We start from the raw sequence: 16,406 nt of genomic DNA, 5'->3' as shown, positions 1-16,406 counted from the left end.
CCGTTGCGTGATATAGACACAAAATAATACAAAAAAACAGAAAAGCATTTTTAGGTCATAAATGACCCAAATCGGAAATAATACTTATCTATTGTAATCAAAATTATCATTATCGAGTTCTGTTCGAATTCTGTCGATGATTTAAATGCTGACAATAAATTTCTATTTATCAGAAATCATTAGATATACCTATCTAAAATACATCATTAAATATTACAAAATAGTATGAGGTGGTGTTTTATCCAACATTAGTTCATAACAAATTTAAGTATTTTATTTAAATATAGCCGAGTGTTGGTTAGGCCTAGTATATGTAACAAACTACCTAACCAGTAACCAGAACTAATTAACCATTCAAAAAAAGAAAAAAAAGATCCATTATAACTATATATTACAATAATATTTTACATGTCAACATGTTTTGGAATTATAACTAAAATATTACATTTAAATACAAGATTATTATACCTTATAGTCAATATTTATGTTGTTGTTTATTAGATAATTGTATGTTAACAGTAACCTGTTTTTTAATGATGATCTTACATTAATTTTTAATTTTCAATTTAAATAATCTTCCGTTGACTTATATATAATTTATATCTTAATACAGATGATTAAAAATTATAAAATGCATTATAACAATCTATTGTTTCTATCACAAACTTAATAAGTTACTATTTAAGTAAGTATACTTCAATATTTTTTTTTATCAATAAACCATTATTTAATTACCTTTTTTTTTTATTATGGTATCAAGGACTGGAGGAGGAACTATGGTGCCAGTACTTCTCCTTATTATTTAATTACCTGCTACTATTATTATTATTCAGCTCACTTAATGGGGTATTATGAGATTATAAAACATCTTAATCAAGTTAATACCTTAACTATGAGGAATAACTTAAAAACCAGACCAAATTGTTTTATACTTATGAGTTTGTATGGTAATGTGAGGAAGCTACTATTATAATATTATATGTATATATGTAACATGTATTGTACGTTTCACCTGTACATTTGACTAACTTGAAAGAGAACAATTATTTATAAACGCATTTATGACGCATTTATGGCTACATATTTTCAAATTAGTCCAATAGAATCGAATTTTTATTCTGCATACAAAAAAAAAGCTAGGATTTAGCCACTGCGAATAATTTAGTTGGTACAATAGATACAAAAACAAAAAAGAAAATCATATAATATAGATAAAACTCAGCTGTAAATTGTAATATTGAGTGGAAAATGTACTTATAATAGTTTTGTTTTTATATTAAGGCCTAGGGGGATTGGAAGAGTTGATCTCCCGTCTTTGCCTGAAATATAGGAAGTTAGACGTGTTTTCATTCCAACGTATTGGTTGATTTAGTGAATCGATAAGAATTATAAAAACATATTTGAATTCATCAACTTTCCCAGAATTTAACTTTTTGATTTTAACTTCTCCAGAAATTTAAATATTCCATTTCCTTCTTTTTTAACTTTTGGTACGAATTTTTTTATGATTCATGAGAATAAAATCAAAATTATGGGCAAGTCGATCACAAGTAGACATGATGACAAATTCAAATTTGTTTATAGAATTCCTATCGCTTCACTAGATCAATTGGTACGTTGAAATGAAAACAAGTCTAAATTCCAATCACGTGTGTTAGACAAAGACAAGAAATCACAACTTCCAATCCTCTTAGACAAAATATAATTTGGATTATATTAAGTTAAACTATAGATTGAACACTAGAAGTTGTCTGATCTAAATAACAATTCTTTAATTTTATTACTTATGTACCTATGCTTTTTTTTCTTTTTAAAATATGTAAATAAAATATAAATACTAGGTATAGGAATATTATATTATTTAGTAATACAGTATATTTCTAAATGTAATTCAACCACTAACTAAGCTATATTTTTAATATTCATTGAAAATATTTCTTATGTTTAAAAATGTATCACAACGTTACGATTATCCAAATCCATTTTAATATTTTTATATTTATGTGTATCGGCTTACATTATTTATACAACACCAGCTTAAAACTAAAGCACTCACTATAAATATTAACACATCACGCAAAGTGTATTTTGAATTTGCGTGTAAGCAATATATAATAATACAATATAATATGTATGTAAAAATAATAATTTATAACGCTACCTAGTTTTTTTTTAAACCCAGTTAGAAACCCATTTAGATGTTAATCTGAATTTTTAAACTGCCCATCCTATAGTATGTATTATGTTTTTATGCTTATACTATCATTTTCCGACCACTTCTTTCTTTGACACTACTCGTGATCGCTATAATATATATCATACAGTTATATTGCAATTAGAAACTTGTAGTGGTTTATGTTACTATATTATATTATAGTCTATTGTTGTTTAAATCAAAATGCTCAAGTTACAGTCATAACGTTTGTGCAGGTGCCTTTGTATTAAACAAAACAATACAACGTGAAGTGCAGTACGAGTCAAAGTTCAAACAGCTTGGAATTCTAAATACCTTGTAAATTTTCTCACCCGTTTGAAATACCGATTATTCGTAAAATAAGTAATAACCCAACTGAAAAACAAATCGCGTCACATTCATGCATATTTTATTATTTTAGAGTAGGTAGGTACGACTTATAATAATGTGCAAAAAAATGTGATTATTCCCAATAACTATTCTACTTAGTATGCAAGCCTCGGTGGACATTTTAATTTTGCACTAATTTACGGAGCACCCGATAAACATACATTTCAGTTTTCTTTCCATTATTATTCCTCACGTTTTACTATAGATAATTACAGTCAATTACAGTAAATAGTATATAGAATTTATATATTGTTTTGTTACCTATAGCTCGATCAAACAAAAAAAGCTGAATAATACAAACAGTCTTAACAGTCTTTGTCAGATGAATCGTTCTACCCTATTATAGTCTCGCTGTCAGCACGACCTGATTATTGATATATTATAATAACAATAATATTATTATTATTATAGGTTTGAAGATTGCATAGAGCAATGATATAATATCATCGCATTTAAAAACGTCTGTGAGTTTGTTTGTATGTTGAACGGCGCCACGGCTGGATTAATTCCGAGCACAGCCTTAAGCATACAACTTTTTATTTTATAAATATTTTTCTTTTCATGATAAATGTATTAGGACACATGGGCAATGTTTTAAGAGGATGTCAGCGCACTGTTTGTTTTCTCTATCCGACACAAGTAGACAAAACACATTCACGTAAAATCATTTTATTTTTATTTTTTAGTAATTTTAGAGTAAATTACACATAACAACTATTATAATAAATAATATTTTTGGACGTATCAATCGATTTGTCTTAATATTGTCGCAAAACAATTAAATATCTGTTTAATTGTTTATATATTTTTTTAAATTTTTATAATCGACTTTAAAATCAAGTAATAATAAAATATGAAACCGATAACGTGTAAAACCTTCAAAAATATTATCCTCTATTGTTTTTGTTATAGATGATTTTACACTAAAATAAGATTACTCAGAAATCATAAAAAACGATTTTACACGAATGTTTCTTATACTCTGTTCTATATTGCACGTGGGTCTAAGAGAAAATACAAATATTGCTTTGACATGTTCTTAAATTAATTTGGTATTATTTAGTGTCATATAATTATTCATCAAACATGTCTAATAATCTGAATAAGTACTGCGATATCTTGTGTTCTGTAACTATTGAATATAGTAATAGTTATCACTTATCTATATAATTTATTTGGGTACATAAACAAAACTCCATCACTAGCTTCACCACAAATGTATTATATTTGATTTTACTTTAACCTATTTTATATTAAACTAAACATAAATTACGATTTTTGTAAACAGTAAGTTACATATTGTACAGTTCTTAATTAAAACTAAAAATAAGACATAAGGAGTAAATTATATAATTATTCTCAAATAAGCACTTTAATACATTTATAAATGCATTATCTTTAAGTAGGTATGAAAATGTCTCAAATTAATTTTAATTCTCTAATTCTTGTAGGAATTCTACAAGTTGACATTCGTATTCTTATCCTGCGTAAAATAATGCATGATACTGTGAATAACAATTACTATGGTATAACTACCTCTAAATGGAAAAAATTGTACTTATAATTATTTGACTACATAATTAAAGCCATTGTGAATTTATTTACTCAGACCTTAAAATATAAACTTTTGTTTGAATTTTAAATATTATTTTGATACTTTTTAACCTACGATAAATTATAAAAACAATATTAATCAGTAAACATTAATTTTTACGATTAATTTAATTTCAGCTAATGCCTATGATTGTAAATTATGTGTTTTTTGAAAGAAACTATCGAAACATTAAACAAATCATTATTGGTAAACACTCAAGTTATATGATAAAAAGTAGGTATAAATACATAATTATTAATATAATTTTATAAGATCTTAATGTGAAATTATTGATTTTCGAAAATGTTGTATGTTACCAGTATAAAAGTGGATTATAATATTGTAAAAATGTATTTTTAGAGACACAGTCGGTATCATTGTGCACATTAACAATGCGTGTGTAAACTTAGGTTTTATGCAATTCAAAATATACTGATTTTTAGATTTAAATACCTACATCGCTGATCTGAATATGAAATCAAAAGACTAAAATATTATCACCGTTATTCACGATTTAGACTGAAATACATAATTGGTTAAAATAAATTAATACTAGTAGGTAGTTAAATTAATTTGATTTATTAATTTGGTAAATAAACATAGGTAATTGGAATTTTCGGAGAATTATAATCCGCGCATCCAAATAATAGTTATTAATTCCCTGCAGCCTAGACAATAGTGTACAACAATGTATATTGATTGCAAATATTAATTATTATCAATATTTTATAAATAATAAGTGACTTAATATAAATCAGTTAGATAGTCAAGTATTTATTTAAATTGATTTACCACTAACAGCACCATATTTATTTTACATTTTTATTTAAAATAGTAGAAAATAGAAACGAGAATAAAACAAGCCGAACAAAGTACTACGTACAAAGGCACTTGAGATACTTCAAATGTACTCAATACTTTATTTCAAAACATAAAAACAAAACGCGCACTAATATAACATAAATTAATAACTAAATAATATTAAAACTGACCTTTTTAATATTCCGCCTTTGTATAATTTCCTATCTAAAAAGTTGCTGCGTAAAACTTTGGGTGAACTTATTTTATTCTAAATAGTGGCTTTATTAATTACAATAACAAAAAAAGAATAACTGTAAAGTTAATACTTTTTTGACTTGACACAGTTTAACAATATAATGTGCAACTATAGTAACCATAGTTTATAAGACTTTAATTTACTTCAAAAAATGGTGAATTTATTATTATTTATATTTGTATTTTTCAGTTAAAAAATATTGATAATCATTAATTTGCATTATACTTTATATAGATTATAAATTATTATCTATTGGTTATAATACACCACTACGTATAATACGTTTAACCTCACCTAAATACTTTTTATTTGAATTCAGATTATATTTTATGGTTTCAAAAGAAATTTTGTTCGATTATAAATAGTACAAAGATTGGCTGAACCTCACTACTTTTTTAGAGAGTTTATGAAAAATACATATTTCATATTTAAGGTTGAAATTGTATGAGTTAAGGTGAAAATGAAGAAGTGTGTGGGATTTTATGAGTTGTAGTAAAGAGAAGGAAGAGGTTATATGAGAATGGAACATCAAAAAAAGAGATTGATAGATACATTAACGAAAAGGGTGTACTGGTTAGAGAAACGTGAAGAACGAAAAAAAGCTTCACAAAGTATCAAGGTATCTAGCGACTTAAAAAAACTAAAATGGTTTCTCTGGGGTTTTTTTTATTTTTATTTATATGTCATAAATATAATATGTTGTTGCATGATATAATTTTTTTTTATTCTCTTATTTTTTATTTAAAATACACTGTGCGAAAAAATTGAAGCAAGTAAATTAAAAAAGAATGTTTTAAACATATAATGTAAATTTATTAGTTTTTATTATTTCATAAATATTTCAAACATAATAGGTAGTTATTATAAAAATTAAATACAAACTATCAAATGATGCATAACGTAAATTAAATAAAATTCCGCTATAGTAATATTTTATAGACGAATAATAATGAAACTTTATTGTCACGTTTTTAAATTGTTTAAATAAATAATTGCTCATTCAAAAGTTGTTGTTGAATTTTGAATAAATATTCTATTTTATAATTATTTCTTAGTCAACGGTAAAACAGTTGATTATGGTCTATGGACTATAATTATCCAGGGTTATTCACCAATAACTCCTCATTCCTATATTATTTTTAATGATGAATTTATTCAAATTCTAAATTTTGTAATTTTTAAATATACGTACTCAAAGAAATAGTTTGTACTACTTAAGGAGTTCTCTCTGGCAATACAAACTTGTATATTTTTCAAATTTTGATGTAGCTATGTCGAAATTTGAATGAGTAGTTTCTTAGCCATTAAAATATTTGTACTAAGAACAATAGTTCTTAAAAATGATCTTACAAAAATATGAAATAGACGTAAAATTGGAACTAGTATATTTTATTATACTCGGGCCATTTTTACAAATTATTCATGTTGATAAATTAATACTAATGACTACAATTTTCAAAGTTAAATTATTCAGCAAAATAATGTACTAAATTATAATTTACAGTTTAAAAGGACTGTTCTCATATAAAAAACCGAAGTTTATATCCACATGATAGGAAACTCTTTAAGTAGTACATATTTTGTGGTGACAGATTTACATATTTTTGTCATTTTTGGGTAGAGTTTGGTGATATTTGCATTAAGAATTGAAGTTAGAGATTAAATTGTATTATTTTCATCAACAATTGTTGTTTTTGAAAACTGGAAGTAGTATAGTGATTCATTAGGGTCGTGTAGTGAAAATACATACAGCGTTAATGTGACAAGTTTGTCATCGTAAGTGTGTGTAGACATTTTGGAACCACCGTGATACATCGTTTAGAAATATCTTTAGTATCTACCACGGTAGATTATAAACTTTAATCTACTGTGGTATCAACGATAAGATTTGTAGTTAGAGAATTAACTATTTTATTTAAATTATAATTTTAAGCTGTGGTATTATGTTTGTTACGTCCAATAGCATAATATTACTATAACATTTTACACTTTAATCAATTAATATATATAAATTAATGAATTTATAAACGTATAGAAAAACTAAAATCAATGAAGAAGATATTACTAATAAAAAAAATGAGATTAAATTATCTGCAACATCAAATTATAATTATTATTTTTATTTTATTTTATTTCATGTAGGTTGTAGATATTTGAATGAATTCAAAATGTATCGTTTAGGTAAATGCCAATTAACTTAAATTAATAAAGGACATAATATTATAGATTAAAATAATTAGAGAGATATTATTAAACAATTTGTCTTAAAATTGGACCATAAAATGATTCATCACAATGGATCACAAATACGAACAAAACTAATAATGATGAACTTGCCACACTAACACACTGTAAACTGTTTGTATATGACCATAATGCTTTACATTCTCTAAAAGTAACAGTTTTTAATAATACAATTTATTTATAATAAAAATCCATTTTAATAGCTTCAAATAACAATTTAAGTATAATATTCTATTTCTCTAACTGCAAATCTTAGTGTAGATATCACTAAATGGTCTTTTGTAAAAGACTACTCTAGAACGATGTGTCGAGTGAGTTCTTGTAAATCATTTTTCACTAGTTTCACCACAATAGTTGCCATCAATAGGTAACAACCTACCGATGTGTGCTAAAACTGTTTTGCATATCAATTCATATCAGAATTTTGCACCTGGCTTTATGGTGGTAATTATTTTCACATATCACCAAAACATGTTTAGTTATACATTTTAATAAAAATACTTCAATTTTAGACCACCAACCTTGAACCTAGTACGAACCTCATAACACGAGAGACCATACTATTTGTCCTGAATATATTTAATACGTATAATAAAGGGTTATAGTTTATGTTACACATAAAATCATAAGATAAAAGAACAACCGATAAGCAACAAGAAAAACTCGGGTTTATCGTTGTGTAAAATAGTGGTAATTAATCATTGCCAACAAACACGTTCATTCCATTGTTGTCGTTGTTTTATTGATAATTTCGCCTGAGATTCCTACGCAACTTTGTCAGCTAACTGCATTACGTTGTTACAAAACTATTCGTCCATGTGTCCGGTGGTGATAGGTTAGTAAAATAGTATAAATTGTTATTTACAAACTGATAATTAATGATAATTTAAAATGTTCAAAAGAGCCTAATTCCCAAAAGTCCAATTTTAAAACCATATCAATTAAGTCAAAATCGATACTGAAATTGAGATGATGAGCTATTCAAATTAGTATTCAAATATTTCAAATTGAATTATTGTTGTGGTAAGTAAAATATTTGTCCGTATTTTTTGTAATAATTTTATCGGCGTAATAATTTTCACAAATTTTTAGAATCTTTAAAAATTCGGTATGGTCTCGATTGAAAAAGTTTCCAGTTTGGTTCAATACGATTTAATTAAGTTTAAAAACGTTTTCAAAAATCCGGGATCGTAATATTATTAGGTGATTCTTGTACACATTTTTCGTGGCAGTGTAAAAAATAAAAAAGGGAGGGGTGCAGTATTTTGACTGAAGAATTCCAGACAGAAGAAAGGTGACGACCGAATAATGTCTTGTCAAATTTCAAATATATTAATGTACCTATTATGCAAATAAGCCAAGTAAATGAACAATCGTTTACACTTTGAATAACAAAATGCAATAATGTTATTTTTTTCACTATCCACCTAACTTATAGGTGGTGAAAAATTATATTTATAACATTGGCATGTGCAACGTAGGTATTCAAATTATGTTCAACTTTAGTGTAAACCGGTTCTAAATGCGACTGCAATAGTGCAATGGAGGTGGTTGCAAATATGTCGACGGTGCAGGTGGAGGTGGGAGCCGGAGTTTGAGTTGCCTCTTGGGTGACACAAAGAGGTGTTATTGTATCGGCGAACAAAAGGTTTTTTTATTAAAATTATAATTTTCTTTCTTTATACTGTCTTCTACGGAGTCGGACTCTTGTGATATGCTATCTGTCGTAAAATGCTACCTACCAAACAACTGTGAGCGTGTATTTATCTACCAAAAACGTAATTAATTGTAATCTGTAATTAATTAGAATCCATCAAAATTAAACTTACTTAATGTATTTCTATTGATCATCGTTGTTAAGTATTTTAAAATATTATATTGTTATACCTCATGTTGTGGTCACCCCGGAAAAAGTAAGTTTTCGTTGTCTTGGTGGATATTTACAAATTATTACTTATCGTAATGGGTGACATTGGGCGTATTAGATATATTATTGTATGGCCGTTAATGTTGCTTATCGAAATGACTCAAGTCACAAGTAGTTGTCCGTAATAAAATAAATTTATAACTTTAATAAGATCAATATGATGACAGGTACCTATGTCATATTTTTCGGTAGGTAACATATACTACACCAACACAGTAATGGTAGGTGGCATATTATACTACACGAGTTGGACCGTGGAGTCAGTGCGTGTGGTTTCCGCTTGGGTCATCGCAACCATCCGCGAGTCGTCACAAATAACAGGATCATATTTTCTACACGGCCCACACGGTTCCGATTAAACGCCGTCGATTTGATGCAGTTCCGGTCGGGAGTATAACACGCCTGGCGTGCTGCAATATGGCACAATACACGACCTAGGTAACCGAGGTACCCGCGGTATAGAGTCTGCGCACTCGAATCAACGTCGATCTGGAGCCCATCAGTGGTGTGGTTCGCGGAGTTTCTACTTTCTAGTAGACACTTTTAAGTGGCCGGACGTCGAAAATCATCTCGACCGATACGTCGATGTCGGCCGTTACTACAACAATATTATGGAAATGCGAGAGACGGCGCATAAACGTTTCGCAAATCGATAGTAATCGGCTGTTGAAATCGATTTCAAACGATGCTGTGCCGTCGTAAAAACCGGCCGTCCTTGTGCTAAGCAGCTGTATAGGCCACGAACGGTGGTATGTTCGTTTATTTCGATTTCGTACGGTGGCTATTAATACAAGCAACGGCTCATCGTTCGATATCGATTTCACAATATTTCCGGAACCCCGGCGGGCTGCCGCCACATCTCGTCGGCGCACATACAGTGGTCTGAAAGCGTTGTTAATCCTCAAAACAATAATAACAATTATTATTATAATTATTATTTAGTTCTAGTCAAAAACAGACGACGAAACCTTAGATTGCTATACGATATTAATATAACACTTCTTGGAAATGAAACTCATTAACACGGTTATCGCAGTGCGATCAAAATAACATAATAATAATCACGTGTATTTACATTTCTCACAAAATATGTGACGCAACTATGTTTTCCTTTAATCTAGTTTTCATGTAGCATAGTTGATTATATAGGTGTTGCTGCACGCAGTGTCGTCAGTGCCGAAACTAAAAATGTGCAGACCGAGTGTTCGGATTTTATTACTTGGGTACATTTTAGATTAGATTCTGAGTGAAGCGATTTAAGAGATGTACCTACCTAATATAAAACGTACAAATGTCATTCAATTAACTGTTATGAGTTTAAAACGATTTAGAAAAAATTGATAAAATAACTTAATGTTATAATATCATTATATACTTATATTCATTGTAATAACTTTCTGTCAAATTGTATAAATAAATAAAATAAAAAATGTCTAATATTTATTCAATTTTTTCTAATTACAGCGATTTTTTCTATTTAAACGAACTTGAAAGGCACAAATAAAATTGGAGTTGGCTCTAGAGTTGGCTAACTAGAGGTCTAAGTTAGACTTCATTTTGTATCTAAGGCAAAGGCGTCTCCATGATTTATGGTGCCTCTGATTGCAGCACAGAATACAGATTAGCTTATTGCCATGCCGTAACTTACCTCAGATTCTAAAAAAATATAACCGATATCTCATCCATTCCTTTCTTATATCTATAGATATATAATAAATATGAATCGAGATAAAGGTCACGGAGGCCTTGAGATATTTCACCGAATGTTATATATGACTTAGGGTCACGACCCATGAATAGGCTATTTTTTTTTTAAATTTTAAATGTATCGTATAACCAATCAATTATTAATGGTTGACATGTTATTTTTATGCTGTCCCAATAAAACAAATTTATTATTTACAACTAATAATAATATGAAAAACAGCTTATACCATATAATATTAATATTATATAACTCTGATAATTATATGTTGAGCATACTTTGTGTGCAATGTGTATTTCATTATTTAGGGTAGTATGAAATTATATCATTATTATTGTGTATACAATAACAAATTACTACTGATTTTTAATTTTAATTTTTCTTTGATAGGTAACTAATAATAATATTTTTGATGAACAATGACGTTTTCGATAGTTACGACATTAATTTTTCAATACATTTTAACAATAAATTATGTGTATGTAATTTATTATATTCATTACACTTTTGAAAAATTTTAAACAATGCTACATATATATTGAAACAACATATTATTATGTCTAATCTTATTTATTTCAATAAAAAAGGTGAAGCCACCCACGTGTTTGTGTGCGGTACCTACCTACTAAAATGTGAGTAATACTAAAAATTACAAAAACTAGGCCCTGCGTTTATGCTTATGTAAACAGTAAAAATAATATTTATCATAGTTCAATAACTATTGATACATACAATAATTATAATTTTTTATTTTATTTTTGGTTATTACTCGTATTATTGCACTTACGCCGATACGGCTCAAGAAACTATTTTAAACATTAATCGTCAAAAGATGCATTGATGCCTCATAGTTCATATTATGTTTATAATTTTTAATTTTTCAAAGATACTTACATGATAATAATTGTATAAGCATTAGGTGCGGGAAAGTTAATAAAGGATCTAAATCGATTTTTTTCAATTTCAGATATTTTCCTGTATGTCTTGTTAGCTTTGCACAAACTTTCATCAAGTTTGGATTTAATCCAACTGAGTAAAATCGTATACAGATAAAGAAAAACAAATGGTTCTAGGGTTCTATCCTATCGCTTTCCGTAAACCATACAGTTAGTAAATCACGTTTTCGATGATAAAAATGTTAGGTGTATAGAAAAATAGTTCTTACGTCCATAGTCAATACTAAATAATATTCAATTAATAAAATTAATTCTAATATATTTTCACTGTTGTAAAAAGGTTAAGTTAGTGAACTAATAAAAGCTATAATGTTACAGTGCAACATTTCTGTTTAATTTAAGCTATATGTGTTAAAAACAAATATTAGGAATTTCTATATTGCAATTATATTTAGTACATTTGTGCAGTATACTTCAAACAGTAGTATACATTTTCAATTACTTTATTAAGCAGCTTAGTAGTGTGTAACTTATCTTCAAAATATTTAACATTTGTAAATAGAATAATTTTGATAAAATAACAGTCATTGTTATAACCCTTAGTATGTTTCAACTTTCATAATCAGATTGATTGACATTTGATTGAAATTAATAAACTGTCGGTGTAATATCTAACCTTTGGTGACAGAAAATAAGGGTTAAACATTGTTTAATACTTGAGACAAATAAACCAGAAGCTAACTTCATTTGCATCATAATATATGATTAAAAATAATTTAGTTTGTTCAAAAAATTAAGAAGTATAAGTGTGTAAAGCTTAATTGTTGATAAAATAATGAAGTGTGAGTAATTAAGCTTTGATAAGTGTTTTTAACAGTAAAAATAATTTTTGAGTAGGGAAGTATAGGTTATAATATAAGTACCCTAATAAATATTATATATAAGTACTCGGATATATACTATTATACTCGTTACTTAAAGTTGGCATTTAAATATTATACTATTTGGCTAATTGATGTAAACACTTAGTTTGTTAATTATTCATAAAATTTAAAAAAAATTAATAAGATGTATAAAAACTAAAAAGTAAAATATGTTATACTTAATTTAATATAAAATATGTAATATATATGTACATATTACAATATAGATTTATATACTAAATTAAAAAATTAAACATAAATAAATACAAAATTAAAATAATAATTGCATTTAAAATTAAGTATCACGCAATTTGGAAACATAGAAACGAAATACAATTTCTATAAACAATTCGATATGTAGTCATTTATCTTAGAGAATGTGTTTTACAAACTTTTTAATACATTAAATAATATTATAATTTTTATTTTAAAGGTTGTGTTATTTGTATGATGAAAAATGTTTAATAGTACCCTTGTGCCTAAAATAAAATCATACCTACAAATCTAAGATAAGATATTCCCTAGTTAACGATAAAAAAATCATGCAGGTTTGCTTTAGTTTAAATACGTGATGTATAAAGTGAAGAATCGGGGATGTATTGGTTTTACATTGATGTCATTTTATGGGGGACCACTAACCAATAACAGTCCCTGTACTAGGGACCTTCGTTTTTTTGTATATTACACGTGGTGACCATTTGTTACCAATCTTTAGGACAGACTAAACAAATGAGTATTTCAAAATGCAAGTTCAAATAGAAAATTTTTAGATTTAAGATTTTATTTAGTTGGTGATTTAGAGAATTTACTTTTCAATTTTTAATTTTTAATTTTCAATAATTTCATTTGTCATTCAACAATCAATATTTTGATATACAGGGTGTTCCACCGTTTTATTCCACTATCCTAGATATCATTTCATCACTATGGCCAAATAATTTTTGAAAATAATTACCTTCTCTTTATTTACTATTTATTCATTTTTATATGAATTCCGAAAATGGTTAACTCGTGATACACATATTAATATTTTAATGGGACGATGAAAATGAACCATTACTTTCAAATAAGGATAAAAAGCACATCAATATTATCCTGTTCTAGAGATGAGGCTGAAACTAAGGAAATGAATGTTCAATACATATGTTCTTTATTTTATTTCGATCTGTTTTCACTTCTCAGCTAATCGTATAAGTAAATTTAAATTTAAATCATAAAATTATTTATTTTAAAATTTTAATTAACAGTACAAACGATTTTTTGAATGAATAAAAAATAAAAAATAAATTTTTTTCCTACCTTTTGTGTTTTAATTAATGTAAAACAAAATTAATTCTTTGATTTTCATTAATTTACAAAATAAACTAAAATGTTTGCAATACTATCATCAAACAAAGACCATACAGGAAATTAAAAGATTAACATATTATAGCGTGGACGCATTTTCTGCATTTAAATCTTTTTATTACGATTTAACTCGACTAAAATTAAAAATACTGTATATGTGTTAAACAAGAGATATTTTAAGCATTTGTTTTGAAGACAGTAAATAAATAAAAGTAAACTATTTTTCTTTCAATAATATTGTCTTCTTTTAAATCAAAAACTATGCGTATGGTAGTAAAACTAAGAATTCAATCAGATTTAATAATGTTAATAATTATTGATAATTATATACAGTAATAGTTATTAAAGTTAAGCTTTACATAAACATAGTTACAGCATAAATAATAAGAAAAAAACATTATATTTGTGATAATAAACTTGTGCCAACATTACTTAAGTTTGGTATTTGCTACTGGGAAAAATATTGTCAAATGGTTCGTGAAGTATACTTGAATAAATAATTTTTTTTATTATTAAATTCATAGATTCAAGAAACCACCCAACTGCTAACATTTATATTATTTAAAGTTAGTTGGGATTTTTATCAGAGTTTTTACTCTTCACTGAGAAGGCTTGCAAAATATCTTTGTAATTATAGTAAAATTAATGGTGAATGAGTATACCTAAGGAATATTTCTCGGCAAAAAATGGCGATGCCAGTTACAATAACATTTATAAATAAAATTCAACTTTGGCAGAAAAACTATATAAATTGAAAATATGTAAATAGTTTTCTTGAAATATTTTTGTTTTTATATTATTAAACTTTATAATAATTATGTTATAAATATTAAACCCAAAGATTTTATTAATATCGATTTCGTTTCTTCATATGCTTCAAAATCGTGAAATCTAAGTGTGATTACTTTGAAGTAATGAGTATTTCTTTCCTAGAAAAATTTAATTTACAATATCAAAGCTACCACAAACCGCGTATATGGTCTCTTATTTTATAATTGATTGAACACAAATAGGCTATTGTTTATGCCAAAATTACAAAATCAATATTTGTGAGTAAAACTTTTATTCAATTTCCGGTAAACTAGATAAAGTCTTAGTTCAGCTTTAAAACATAGATATGTTTAATTGTTTTCATTAGAAATGTGTTATGTATGAAATTATTAAACCAACTGAGAATAAACTATTTTTTCGTTAAGACTATTAAAAAAATCCTCTTAAAATATTGTTTGAAGAATATTAAAATTGATTTAATGTTAATGTACAACAACTACACACAAAAAATTAAAAGCCCCCACCTAAAAAATTACTCACCATTAATGTTCACCGTCAATATAATATCTTATGAACAAATATGAGCTACATATTATAGAAATAAATGAAACATTTTTTTAAGAACTAATGACCAACTTCATGACATACATTTTAAAAATAATTAAAATTAAAGCAATTATTATAGATACATGATCATCTAGATAAGAATAAAATAAAATTGTAAGCAATCACATTTTTAAATAATCTATTGTTATATCTTAAAGGAAACTAAAATAAAAAAATGATTTATGGTACTTATTAAAATATTTATAAACATGTTTTTAGTTGATTAATACAATTTACTGTCATTATCAAAAAAAATTATAACTCTTTAGTTACACTTAGTTTTATCAATAACAAGATAAGTTACCTAGACCTAGATATAGAAATAACTAAAAGCACATTTTGTATATTAGTTAATAAGTTTTATTTGAATTGATTTAGTCAGTAAAATTATAGTTGAAAACTCAGCATATATAATGTGTTAACAGTAAAAATAAATTGAGTTTGTGGTTTTGTAAATAAGTTCATGAGTATGTAAACTCATTAAGTGTTCAACTAATTGTTATTAATTTGTAAGTTTAAAGCACAATAATGGTGCAAAAAATGAATTTTTAATAAAAAAAATTTTATTTATTTATAAAAAGATAAACTTTTAAACCTTTTTCAGACTTGTCAGTACATAAACCTTGCACACTGAATATCTATTGATTAATATTATGATGTGGAAATAAATTCGTTTTTAAAAAACTACTTAAAGTACATGAAAATGTATGTTTGTTTTATAAATATTAATTTATAAGCATGTTTATTTTCAG

General features: G+C 26.4%; 1 protein-coding gene across 7 annotated transcripts in view; it reads right to left on the bottom strand.

Moving 5' to 3' along the window:
- The window catches only part of LOC111037287 (multiple C2 and transmembrane domain-containing protein 1), a 66,469-nt gene that overhangs the window by 30,801 nt on the left and 19,262 nt on the right, over positions 1-16,406 (bottom strand). The window contains exon 1 of one of the 7 annotated variants that reach the window (XM_022319779.1): positions 9,578-10,375. The exons of the other annotated variants lie outside the window; for them this stretch is intronic. Within the exon in view, the coding sequence (XP_022175471.1) occupies positions 9,578-9,605 (28 nt within the window). The 5' untranslated portion in view covers positions 9,606-10,375. Of the gene's footprint in view, positions 1-9,577; positions 10,376-16,406 lie in introns of those variants that run through there. 7 annotated transcript variants of the gene reach the window in all.

Source organism: Myzus persicae, unplaced genomic scaffold, assembly GCF_001856785.1.
Source record: "Myzus persicae strain clone G006 unplaced genomic scaffold, MPER_G0061.0, whole genome shotgun sequence".
NCBI classification, from domain to species: domain Eukaryota; kingdom Metazoa; phylum Arthropoda; class Insecta; order Hemiptera; family Aphididae; genus Myzus; species Myzus persicae.
Note: the sequence above shows the minus strand (reverse complement) of the source record. Positions and strands in the feature narration are given on the sequence as shown.